Source organism: Ostrea edulis, chromosome 3 (assembly GCF_947568905.1).
Source record: "Ostrea edulis chromosome 3, xbOstEdul1.1, whole genome shotgun sequence".
NCBI lineage: Eukaryota > Metazoa > Mollusca > Bivalvia > Ostreida > Ostreidae > Ostrea > Ostrea edulis.
Genome location: NC_079166.1, coordinates 97,672,198 through 97,686,243, shown reverse-complemented (window position 1 = coordinate 97,686,243; position 14,046 = coordinate 97,672,198). Strand labels below are relative to the sequence as shown.

At 35.0% G+C, this 14,046-nt stretch overlaps 1 protein-coding gene and 1 long non-coding RNA gene across 9 annotated transcripts in view; one reads left to right on the top strand and one right to left on the bottom strand.

The window, feature by feature from the left end:
- LOC125677683 (protein mono-ADP-ribosyltransferase PARP4-like) overlaps window positions 1–14,046 on the bottom strand; it is a 162,474-nt gene that overhangs the window by 69,865 nt on the left and 78,563 nt on the right. For 6 of the 8 annotated variants that reach the window (XM_056159644.1, XM_056159648.1, XM_056159645.1 and 3 more), the window contains exons 33-36: window positions 11,107–11,133; window positions 10,158–10,247; window positions 8,170–8,264; window positions 3,164–4,463 (exon numbers count right to left, since the gene is read on the bottom strand). In XM_056159644.1, coding sequence (XP_056015619.1) covers window positions 3,164–4,463; window positions 8,170–8,264; window positions 10,158–10,247; window positions 11,107–11,133 — 1,512 coding nt within the window. Of the gene's footprint in view, window positions 1–2,894; window positions 3,001–3,163; window positions 4,464–8,169; window positions 8,265–10,157; window positions 10,248–11,106; window positions 11,134–14,046 lie in introns of all 8 variants that reach the window. The other 2 variants (XM_056159650.1, XM_056159651.1) reach the window with 2 other exon arrangements.
- LOC130053074 (uncharacterized) lies at window positions 11,978–12,966 on the top strand. The gene is made up of 2 exons (XR_008801534.1): window positions 11,978–12,446; window positions 12,664–12,966. It is a non-coding gene; the product is annotated as an uncharacterized LOC130053074 (long non-coding RNA).

The window sequence follows — 14,046 nt, the reverse complement described above, 5'->3', positions numbered from 1 at the left end:
ACTTAGTCTGTGTGGTGGTTCTAACTTTAGCAGTAATTCTAACACACTTAGTCTGTGTGGTGGATCTAACTTAAGCAGTAATTCTAACACAGTCGGTGTGGTAGATCTAACTTTAGCAGTAATTTTAACACACTTAGTCTGTGTGGTAGATCTAACTTTAGCAGTAATTCTAACACACTTACTCTGTGTGGTAGTTCTAACTTTAGCAGTAATTCTAACACACTTAGTCTGTGTGGTAGATCTAACTTTATATCAGTAATTCTAACACACTTAGTCTGTGTGGTAGTTCTAACACACTTAGTCTGTGTGGTAGTTCTAACTTTATATCAGTAATTCTAACACACTTAGTCTGTGTGGTAGTTCTAACTTTAGCAGTAATTCTAACACACTAAGTCTGTGTGGTAGTTCTAACTTTAGCAGTAATTCGAACACACTTAGTCTGTGTGGTAGATCTAACTTTAGCAGTAATTCTAACACACTTAGTCTGTGTGGTAGATCTAACTTTAGCAGTAATTCTAACACACTTAGTCTGTGTGGTAGATCTAACTTTACGAGTAATTCTAACACACTTAGTCTGTGTGGTAGATCTAACTTTAGCAGTAATTCAACACAGTTAGTCTGTGTGGTAGATCTAACTTTAGCAGTAATTCTAACACAGTCTGTGTGGTGGATCTAACTTTAGCAATAATTCTAACACACTTAGTCTGTGTGATAGTTCTAACTTTAGCAGTAATTCTAACACACTTAGTCGGTGTGGTAGATCTAACTTTAGCAGTAATTCTAACACACTTAGTCTGTGTGATAGTTCTAACTTTAGCAGTAATTTTAACACACTTAGTCTGTGTGGTAGATCTAACTTTAGCAGTAATTCTAACACACTTAGTCTGTGTGGTAGTTCTAACTTTAGCAGTAATTCTAACACACTTAGTCTGTGTGGTAGTTCTAACTTTAGCAGTAATTCTAAAACACTTGCATGGTAGATCTAACTTTAGCAGTAATTCTAACACACTTAGTCTGTGTGGTAGATCTAACTTTATCAGTAATTCTAACACACTTAGTCTGTGTGGTGGATCTAACTTTATCAGTAATTCTAGCACACTTAGTCTGTGTGGTAGTTCTAACTTTAGCAGTAATCCAGTAACACACTTAGTCTGTGTGGTAGTTCTAACTTTAGCAGTAATTCTAACACACTTAGTCTGTGTGGTAGTTCTAACTTTAGCAGTAATCCAGTAACACACTTAGTCTGTGTGGTAGTTCTAACTTTAGCAGTAATTCTAACACAGTTAGTCTGTGTGGTAGATCTAACTTTAGCAGTAATTCTAACACACTTAGTCTGTGTGGTAGATCTAACTTAAGCAGTAATTCTAACACAGTTAGTCTGTGTGGTAGTTCTAACTTTAGCAGTAATTCTAACACACTTAGTCTGTGTGGTAGTTCTAACTTTAGCAGTAATTATAACACACTTAGTCTGTGTGGTAGTTCTAACTTTAGCAGTAATTCAACACAGTTAGTCTGTGTGGTAGATCTAACTTTAGCAGTAATTCTAACACAGTTAGTCGGTGTGGTAGATCTAACTTTAGAAATAATTCTAACACACTTAGTCTGTGTGATAGTTCTAACTTTATCAGTAAATCTAACACACTTAGTCTGTGTGGTGAATCTAACTTAAGCAGTAATTCTAACACAGTCGGTGTGGTAGATCTAACTTTAGCAGTAATTTTAACACACTTAGTCTGTGTGGTAGATCTAACTTTAGCAGTAATTCTAACACACTAAGTCTGTGTGATAGTTCTAACTTTAGCAGTAATTCTAACACACTAAGTCTGTGTGATAGTTCTAACTTTAGCAGTAATTCTAACACACTTAGTCTGTGTGGTAGATCTAACTTTATATCAGTAATTCTAACACACTTAGTCTGTGTGATAGTTCTAACTTTAGCAGTAATTCTAACACACTTAGTCTGTGTGGTAGTTCTAACTTTAGCAGTAATTCTAACACACTTAGTCTGTGTGGTGGATCTAACTTTAGCAGTAATTCTGACACACTTTGTCTGTGTGGTAGTTCTAACTTTAGCAGTAATTCTAACACACTTAGTCTGTGTGGTAAATTTATCTTTAAGAGTAATTGGAAAGGTTAAACATTTTTCTTACTAATTATAATCCCAATCATTGGGTAATAAAGTTTACAATTTTAGCAAAAACCTCAACGTAGATTTTAAAGAAAATTGGTAGGCTAGATCTGGAGGTACACAAAAGGATATTTAAATGATTATATGATCTTTTGTTCCGAGCAGGGAACCAGTGATGTCAAAATGAAAATTATTTATAGATGATATGAACCAAAACTGGTAAAAAAAAAATATATGGCCCTGTGGCATTTGAGAATGAATTGAAAATTGTTGAAATTGATCACTCAGAGGTCAAGCCTATGACAACTGCAGTCAGAAGTCCTCTGTTTGGCTCCGGTGCCCTACAAATTATCATTAGGGATGGTCCTATGCATAAACAATTAAACACAGCATCAACATTTCATTGTTCAAACTCACTGCACCTTTCATATTTCATCAAATAAATTTCATCTTTCACAACTAAAATCAATATAACTATTTCTTTTTTATATCGCTCTTAATGTTGAAACACAATACTAAAATAAGCAGAAATTTTAGCAAGGATTTAATTTTGGCATTATTAGTGAGGGTGTTGAGATTGCTAAAAATTGATAATCACTAACAATTTAGTTCATATCAGAGGTAATAGCTATCTTTCTATCTTTCTTGGAATTATAAAGTTGCTAGAATTAGCTTTTACTATATAAATATATGTATGTATATATATATATATATATATATATATATATATATATATATAAAGCACTAAATAATCACAACTAGGTACTGAAAATTTTTGCCCCAGCCCGGGGTCGAACCAGCGACGTACGGCACCCACCGTCTAGCAAGATTGTCAAACCAGTGCGTAAGTCCATTCGGCCACAACGACTTCCCTGGAAAGGAAGTTTTGTTATGCTCCTAAAGCGCTACTTATACACACTGATGCATATATACATATATAAATATATATACACCCATTCTTATGGAAAAATCACTGAAATCGCATTTTGCTAAAACTTCTACTTATACGGTTATTGAATTAAGTTTTTTCAATACCTATTTTTCTGAACACTGGCTTGTCGAAGTCGCCCATCATCTGGATTATGTCCTCTTTTTCTGCAACATCATCAGAACGTCGACTGCGAGACTTGTACGAAAAAGAAGAACCACTTGGTGATGAGGAACCACGTGGTGATGGTGGGGGTGGTGATCCTTTCTCACCTGCTTCCCTATACAAACGTTTATGCATGATTGGTGGTTGTGATGTTGGTGGTGGTGGCTTTGTCACTGATTTTAAAGCCGGTACATCAGGTGGGGGAGGAGGTGCAAGTCCTTCAGACATCACATCAAAAATGTCCTCATTCTGACTTTGTGAGCAAAAGACATACTGTGACGTTAGTGGTGGTGCTCCAAATGGTTCACCGAAACCAAATGAAGGGCTTGATTGTTGAATCTCTGGTGGTCCTCCAGACCCACCACCAAAACCAAATGAAGGACTTGATTGTTGAATCTCTGGTGGTCCTCCAGACCCACCACCAAAACCAAATGAAGGACTTGATTGTTGTATCTGTGGTGGTGCTCCAAATAAACCACCAAAACCAAATGAAGGGCTTGATTGTTGCATCCCTGATGGTGCTCCAGATCCACCACCGAAACCAAATGAAGGGCTTGATTGTTGAATATCTGATGGTTGTGCTCCAAATCCACCACCAAAACCAAATGAAGGGCTTGATTGTTGCATCCCTGATAGTGCTCCTAACCCACCACCAAAACCAAATGAAGACTTTGATTGTTGCATATGTGTGGGTGCTCCGGACCCTCCACCAATCTGCATCTCTAACTTCTCAACTGGAGCTCCAAAGAGAGATCCTGAGCTAGATGACACCCTAGAGGTTTGAATAAATTCAGAAGGTACTCCTGCTCTTCCATTAGCCCTCATATGTACATCAAAGGAAGAAAAAGGGCTGGAAGACATCTTCATTGACTCATGCATTAGTGATGGTGCAACCATGCATGATGCAACCATGCCTGATGCACTACTTGGTAGTTGTGATGGTGGTTGACCAGCTGCTTTCCCAAATATGGTACTGCCCCCTGGTGGTGGTGGTGGCAGTGGTGGTAATGGTTCAGCTGCTCTTCCAAATATCGTGCTGCCCCCTGGTGGTGGTGGTGGTGGTTGACCAGCTGCTTTTCCAAATACCTTAGCTGGTTTGAGAATTGGTGTCTTGGAAACGTTGGACATTGCTGGTGATGTGATAGAGCTTTGTTGAACCACACCACCATGTGTCTTCCTTTTTAGTAAGACTGGGCCGTCTGCCATTAAAGGTGAAGATGGGGGAGCGCCTCTTTCTTGCATCTATCCAAGTATTACAACAGATATTCAGGTACTTCACATAGATTCAATGAATTAACAACCTACTTGTGCCTTACATTTAATGAATTAACAATCTACTTGTGCCTTACATTTAATGAATTAACAATCTACTTGTGCCTTACATTTAATGAATTAACAATCTACACTTGCCTTACATTTAATGAATTAACAATCTACTTGTGCCTTACATTTAATGAATTAACAATCTACACTTGCCTTACATTTAATGAATTAACAATCTACATGTGTCTTACATTTAATGAATTAACAATCTACTTGTGTCTTACATTTAATGAATTAACAATCTACACTTGCCTTACATTTAATGAATTAACAATCTACATGTGTCTTACATTTAATGAATTAACAATCTACTTGTGTCTTACATTTAATGAATTAACAATTTACTTGTGCCTTACATTTAATGAATTAACAACCTACATGTGTCTTACATTTAATGAATGAACAATCTACATGTGTCTTACATTTAATGAATTAACAATCTACTTGTGCCTTACATTTAATGAATTAACAATCTACACTTGCCTTACATTTAATGAATTAACAATCTACACTTGCCTTACATTTAATGAATTAACAATCTACATGTGTCTTACATTTAATGAATTAACAATCTACATGTGTCTTACATTCAATGAATTAACAATCTACTTGTGTCTTACATTTAATGAATTAACAATCTACATGTGTCTTACATTCAATGAATTAACAATCTACTTGTGTCTTACATTTAATGAATTAACAATCTACACTTGCCTTACATTTAATGAATTAACAATCTACATGTGTCTTACATTTAATGAATTAACAATCTACATGTGTCTTACATTTAATGAATTAACAATCTACACTTGCCTTACATTTAATGAATTAACAATCTACATGTGTCTTACATTTAATGAATTAACAATCTACACGTGCCTTACATTTAATGAATTAACAACCTACTTGTGTCTTACATTTAATGAATTAACAACCTACTTGTGTCTTACAGTTAATGAATTAACAATCTACACTTGCCTTACATTTAATGAATTAACAATCTACTTGTGCCTTACATTTAATGAATTAACAATCTACATGTGTCTTACATTTAATGAATTAACAATCTACTTGTGTCTTACATTTAATGAATTAACAATCTACTTGTGCCTTACATTTAATGAATTAACAACCTACATGTGTCTTACATTTAATGAATTAACAATCTACATGTGACTTACATTTAATGAATTAACAATCTACATGTGTCTTACATTTAATGAATTAACAATCTACACTTGCCTTACATTTAATGAATTAACAATCTACATGTGTCTTACATTTAATGAATTAACAATCTACACTTGCCTTACATTTAATGAATTAACAATCTACTTGTGTCTTACATTTAATGAATTAACAATCTACATCTGACTTACATTTAATGAATTAACAACCTACATGTGTCTTACATTTAATGAATTAACAATCTACATGTGTCTTACATTCAATGAATTAACAATCTACACTTGCCTTACATTTAATGAATTAACAATCTACATCTGACTTACATTTAATGAATTAACAATCTACTTGTGCCTTACATTTAATGAATTAACAACCTACATGTGTCTTACATTTAATGAATTAACAATCTACATCTGACTTACATTTAATGAAATAACAATCTACATGTGTCTTACATTTAATGAATTAACAATCTACATGTGACTTACATTCAATGAAATAACAATCTACATGTGTCTTACATTCAATGAATTAACAATCTACATGTGTCTTACATTCAATGAATTAACAACCTACATGTGTCTTACATTTAATGAATTAACAATCTACATGTGTCTTACATTTAATGAATTAACAATCTACATGTGTCTTACATTTAATGAATTAACAATCTACACTTGCCTTACATTTAATGAATTAACAATCTACATGTGCCTTACATTTAATGAATTAACAACCTACACGTGTCTAACATTTAATGAATTAACAATCTACTTGTGCCTTACGGTTAATGAATTAACAATCTACTTGTGTCTTACATTTAATGAATTAACAATCTACATGTGTCTTACATTTAATGAATTAACAACCTACTTGTGTCTCACATTTAATGAATTAACAATCTACATGTGTCTTACATTTAATGAATTAACAATCTACATGTGTCTTACATTTAATGAATTAACAATCTACATGTGCCTTACATTTAATGAATTAACAATCTACACTTGCCTTACATTTAATGAATTAACAATCTACACTTGCCTTACATTTAATGAATTAACAATCTACACTTGCCTTACATTTAATGAATTAACAATCTACATGTGTCTTACATTTAATGAATTAACAACCTAAATCTGTATGTGCTTTACATTTAAGTGTTTGTAAAGTGATGCTTTGCTAATGAATTCATCAAATAAATGATACAGTGTTCCCCAATATATTGTCAACTTTTATACAGTACGTGTTCCCTCAATATATTGTCAACTTTTATACAGTCTTCCCTCAATATATTGCCAACTTTTATACAGTCTTCCCTTAATATATTGTCAACTTTTATACAGTCTTCCCTCAATATATTGTCAACTTTTGTTCAGGACCAATTTAGGGGCATATGGCATTATATAGGAATGGCATTATAATGGGGGTGTTAACATGGGGGAGAAATCTCTTCTTTAGGATTCTTAGGCAATAAGCAGGGTCGCATTATAACAGGGTGGCATTATAACATGGAGGGGGGGGGGGGGGCGGGGGGGGGGGGGGCAATATAATGAGGGAGTACCGTAGTTAATCAGTTAATAATATGATTCATTGATCTTCAATTGCTTATAACATCCCATTCGAGAATGTTTTACTCATATGGAAATGCCACCATCGCCAGTGAAGACCAATGGGAAAATTTATCTTTACAATTTAAAGGGGCATGGAAACGATTTAAGCTAAAATAAAATTCAGTTCCTAATATTACACAGAATTTATTAATCTAATAGTCTTATATAAAATTCATAGCTCCTAATCCTACACAGAATTTTATTAATCTAATAGTCTATATAAAATCATAGCTCCTAATCTGACATGAATTTTATCAATTGAATAAGTCTTATATAAAATTCATAGCTCCTAATCTGACATGAATTTTATCAATCATTATATAAAATTCATAACACCTAATCTTGCATGAATTTTATCAATCATTATATAAAATTCATAGCACCTAATCTTGCATGAATTTTATCAATCATTATATAAAATTCATCGCTCCTAATCTGACATGAATTTTATCAATCATTATATAAAATTCATAGCACCTAATCTTGCATGAATTTTATCAATCATTATATAAAATTCATCGCTCCTAATCTGACATGAATTTTATCAATCATTATATAAAATTCATCGCTCCTAATCTGACATGAATTTTATCAATCATTATATAAAATTCATCGCTCCTAATCTGACATGAATTTTATCAATCATTATATAAAATTCATAGCTCCTAATCTGACATGAATTTTATGAGCTGTTCTTCGAATATAGAATTGCCATAATATAGGAAATGACCAAGTATTTCATGAATTCTTTTAGTTTTCAAAAAATGAGAATGTATACACAAGTGCAATATCATATAAACTAATGTTAAACTGAGTATACAAACCTTCAAATCTGAAATTCCTGAGGAACAAGGTACACTACGAGGCATACTATAATGGTATACAGGTTCTTGGCGTGTCAATTCCTTATCAGATACATCTACAAATAATGCTTATAATTAAAATCATGATACTAAGACTTATGTGTTAAATGAATACATGATTGACTGTATATTGTTTAACGTCCTCTTGAGAATTTTTCACTCATATGGACACATCACCATTGAACATGAAGGGATGCAAAATTTAAGCCTATGTTTGGTGCTTATGGCCTTTGAGCATTAAGCATGATTAAACATCCCCTGGACATGTCAGAGGTAAGATCAGGATTAAGCATCCCCTGGACATGTCAGAGGTAAGTTCAGGATTAAGTATCTCCTGGACATGTCAGAGGTAAGTTCAGGATTAAGTATCCCCTGGACATGTCAGAGGTAAGATCATTATTAAGCATCCCCTGTTGACTGCATGGTCACACCCACCGGTAGCCTATGTCTTGATCAAGTAAACGGAGCAACCCGCAGCCAAAACCAGTGCACAAAGACCAACCCAACAACCAGCAACAAACACATCACACAGCACTTTACCCAATGACAAGAGGCATTGGCAAATAAGATCACTAAAATGAACACAGAACCTGTGAAAATGCCGACCCCAAACGGGACCGCTGAAACTCCCACACCATCAACCCACCGTTAGGAGCCTGCCTCGATTAAAACACTGATCACACACAGAACATGCTCTAACACATCTAATCAGCCGAGGGACACAACCACCATAGGCAGGCACCAATGGAACGCTGCCACACAAACACCACAGGCAGGCACCAACGGAACACTGCCACACAACCACCATAGGCAGGCAACAATGGTACACTGCCACACAATCACCATAGGCAGGCAACAATGGAATATCACCACACAAACACCATAGGCAGGCACCAATGGAATACCGCCACACAAACACCACAGGCAGGCACCAATGGAACACTGCCACAAAAACACCATAGGCAGACAACAATGGTACACTGCCACACAAACACCACAGGCAGGCACCAATGGAATACTGCCACACAAACACCATAGGCAGGCAATAATGGAACATCACCAAACAAACACAGGAAGACGACGACGGAGAAGCCAAAGCCATCACACCTGTCACAAAGCCGAGTTGTAAGTTTACTGTCAATATCCATGTTCAACAAAATATCCAAGCAAGAACCAGATGTGAAAGACTCTAGTGTCTTTCATTTCAAAATCACCGGGATATATAAAATTGACATATCACTGTTCATTATCTTTGTCTTTCATGAATGAAAATGAGTACTGCCAATAGATAAAATGTCACTGAATATCCAATTGTGGAGTTCATGGCCAGAGCAAGAGACCCTCTCCTCCCATGCAGAAGTCCTACAACAAACTCTACCCCTGAAGTGTTCTTGAGGGACAGACAGGTCAATAGGTCAGCTAATAATGTAACACAATTTCTGCCCATGAAAATTTCAACAGAACTCCGGAAGACCTGATCACCAAAGACCACAAAGACATTGTCAATGAGGAACTTCAGCGCCCTCTCAGAGCACCTATACACAGAACCGGAGCAGTTTCCAACAAAGCAGTGCCCTGGACAACTGACCACAGGACACGAACAACTGACCACAGGACATGAACAACTGACCACAGGACACGAACAACTCACCACAGGACATGAACAACTCACCACAGGACATGAACATCCCCTTTTTCCATCCTCACTAGAGAATTTTAGCAGCCAAAAAGCCAAGTCTCCTCCAATTCACTGCAAGGAACAATCATGCAAAGTGTTGAAAGCCACACGCCCCGACACCAGTGATCCAAGAAACATTCCATGATTTCAAATCCAAAAGCTCTTTAGAATCCCCCAGAACTCTCACACTCAGCCCACACCACCCCGACACATGTTTTTTGTAGCAAGGTCAATGTGACTGACATTCAGCAAAAAAGACAATGGTACGTACTTAATGTTTTTGGTGGCATCTCATAATCATCATCAAACAAGCCGAATCCCATCTCTTCATCGTCAGAATCATCATCAGATAGAGCAATCTCTGTATTAAAAAAAACAAACAACAGGTCGTATTTTGTAATGCAGGAGAGGCACAGTGCAGTGGAAATCTATTCAAAATTTGTGAGGTCCAAGTTTTGCTGATTTCATGGTTACAGATTCTGTATGTGGGGACTTTCTGGTTGTAAATCACTTCATTTCAAAGAGGCTTTACATTCATAATATAACTGGATTAACCAACAACAAAGCAATTTTACATTCATAATATAACTGGATTAACCAACAACAAAGCGATTTTATATTCATAATATAACTGAATTGATCAACAACAACTTGAAAGAGATTTTACATTCATAATATACCTGGATTAACCAACAACAAAGAGATTTTACATTCCTAATATAACTGAATTATCCAACAACAAAGCGATTTTACATTCATAATATAACTGAATTATCCAACAACAAAGAGATTTTACATTCATAATATAACTGAATTAACCAACAACAAAGAGATTTTACATTCATAATATAACTGAATTATCCAACAACAAAGAGATTTTACATTCATAATATAACTGAATTATCCAACAACAAAGAGATTTTACATTCATAATATAACTGGATTATCCAACAACAAAGAGATTTTACATTCATAATATAACTGAATTGATCAACAACAAAGAGGCTGTACATTTTACATACTGGAAACTTTACATCTTGTTTTACAAATCTTTACAACAATTTACATACTGGAAACTTTACATCTCATTTTACAAATCTTCACAACAATTTACATACAGGAAACTTTACATCTCGTTTTACAAATCTTTACAACAATTTACATACTGGAAACTTTACATCTCGTTTTACAAATCATTACAACATATTTTACATACTTACTTGATCTATATTGAAGGAATACTGGATCTACAGTAAAAATAAAAAATAACTTCTACTGAGTTACCATAGTTTATTAAATACAGAATATTCAAAGTCATTTTCAACCAAATCAGCCCCAAAATCAAAGGCCTGCTGTGCCCCATTATATGGCTATGTACTAAAATAACCCTGTTTCATTATATGACTATGTACTAAAGTAACCCTGGTTTTATTATGACTATGCACTAAAGTAACCCTGGTTTGATTATGTGACTATGCACTAAAGTAACCCTGGTTTTATTATGTGACTATGCACTAAAGTAACCCTGGTTTGATTATGTGACTATGCACTAAAGTAACCCTGGTTTTATTATGACTATGTACTAAAGTAACCCTGGTTTGATTATGTGACTATGCACTCAGTCTTCACGAAAACTCAGTAGTCCGAAGACCAAGGCCAGTGAATTCTACGGTTGGGTTAGTGAAAATTAAAAATCAGGAAGTCCGTTGGGCTTGTAGACTTTTTGTAAGTCATATTAAAGAGACACTACAGCTCATTTTGTGCAAAAATCATGAAATGACAATTTTCCCAGCGCTTTCTCAATTTCTGTTGCATTGTTGAAAGTATGAACTTTGCGAAAATAACACTTATCTAAAGTTAAAAATTATCGTTTTAACGTAAAAATTAATACTTTTTGATGGCCTATACACAAAATATCGAGTCTCCTCCTTTCAGTCTTCAGACGCATGCGCATAGACAGTAAACAGTGCAGCATGTTGTCCAGAGAGAGAAAGTGTAGTTGATAGATCTAGAATTTTGACAGATTCTGTGAGAAAAGAGGTAAAATTAAAATGAGATAAAACTCATACGTGAAATAAAATTTACCTTGGTATCAGTTTCATACATGCCAACTTTCCCGATTTAGGCGGGATCTTCCCGATTTTACCCTCCGGTCCCGCTTTCCCGATCGGGAAAGCAAAATTACCCTAAAATCCCGATTTGAAATTTTTTCCGACCAAAATTTCCGATTTCACGATTGAAAACGAGTTTGAAAGCGGGATAATCGTGAAATCTCGTGACCAGAATTGGAAATCCCGCGTCATTTCTGAACTGGCCAATCAGAAATCGGGACAATAGTCAGCCATTGCTGTTTACCTGTGTCGCATGGTGTCGGGTTGGTCTGCCTGTGTCGGGGTGTTTATTGGACAGTGCGAAGCATGTTTTGATAGTAATTAATCGGGAAGACGGATTTCAAATTGACCTATTCTTTACACAAACGTGAATGACAACGATGCTAGTGTCACCACCAAACAATCGGACATTCCGCCTCTCGCTGACAGCATCCAAAATTTGCAATAAGGTATATATTTTTTCCAACTATAATAATATAGGCTATCCAAATCTATCCGTCTATAGCGATGTATTATATAGTCTATATAGTGTAGTATTCATTAAATATACTTTGTGATGCATAATTCGCACAAGTCTGTACTGAATTTTTTATTTAGCAAGTAGCCTTAATTTACAAGTAAAATGGAATATTTTGATGTGGGTTTTTTTCCTGGTAATTATTTCAGATGTCATGGGTGCAAAGGTTTTGTTCGCAAACTTCATAGCAGGGCAGATCACTCCTTTTTTGGTTGCAATGCAGATTATTCCACCAGTCTCTGCAAGCCCATGTTTACAGACAAGCAAGATCGCCTTTGCAGTCGTACCTAAATGCATGTGCTTTAATTTAAATTTTGATATATAGACCGACCAATGTTTATTGTATGGTGTAAAAGGATGCAACCTTAAATATTATTTGATATTATGTATGTGACTTGTTGGAGAAGATTTTTTGCTGAATAGATGATTTTAATAAAATATTAATGTATATCTTTCAAAGTTTTTTTTATATAGTTAATGGTCAAACACATTTGATGTTGTGTTAATATACGATACATTAACAATGATTTGATTGATATTTTATTTGAAAGGACAAATATTTATTTTCATGCTAAAATGTCGTGAATTTTGAGCTTTGAAAAAAGGTCGTCGCGCGCAAAATCCCCCATGGGGATTTTTAAAAGTTGGCATGTATGCAGTTTGACCGTTGGAAAACAAAGAGCTCGGAGAAACACATGTAACTCAGTGGCGGATCTAGGATTTCCGAAGAGGGGTGTGAAAGTCAAAGATTAGCCAAAGTAATCGGCCATTCTGGTGCAAAATTTGGATTTCCATTCACAATCTGTGGGGTAAAAAGGGAGGGGGATCCTGGCCCCCTAAATCTGCCATTGAGACTAGCTGCGAAGACACCACGTTTAAAAGTAAGTGCTATTTTTATCTGAACACGACACGTGTTAGTTGTAAAAACATCGGTCAGTGGGAACATGGAAGGTTTCTGTTGAAATAATGATTTATAATTACTTATTATAAGGAGCAGGGAATAATCTTATACTTGAAAGGTGAGTGTGGATCCCCTTGAAGGGGAATTTAAATAATTTCCTACAGAACACCTTTGCTGTCATTCAAAACCACGTGATGTAAATAAGCATTCAAAAGTCCAAGTCAGCATGAAGAAACCTTTGAATTCCGAACGATCTTCAAAGCGCAGTTGAGAGTAAATTGATGCATCCCAATTGTTCAAAATTGTCAGTATCGATATGAAATTTATCATTTTATCAATACATGGTTTTAAAAACACTTTATTAAAATGTGGAAAATGAGCTGTAGTGTCTCTTTAAATATAATGTTGGATTTAAATATTCTAAACATCTTATTTGCTTAAATTTACCATCAAAATAAAAATAAATAATAAATTGCACATTGAGTAAGTGTTTGGACATCATGGTTTGTTTATTTCGTAAATAACGATAACTATACTTGTCATTGTCTAGAGATCACGTGAATATTAAACGAACAACTTGTTGAAACAACAAAAATTGCCGCGTTCTGTATCACACAGCACACCAGTAATT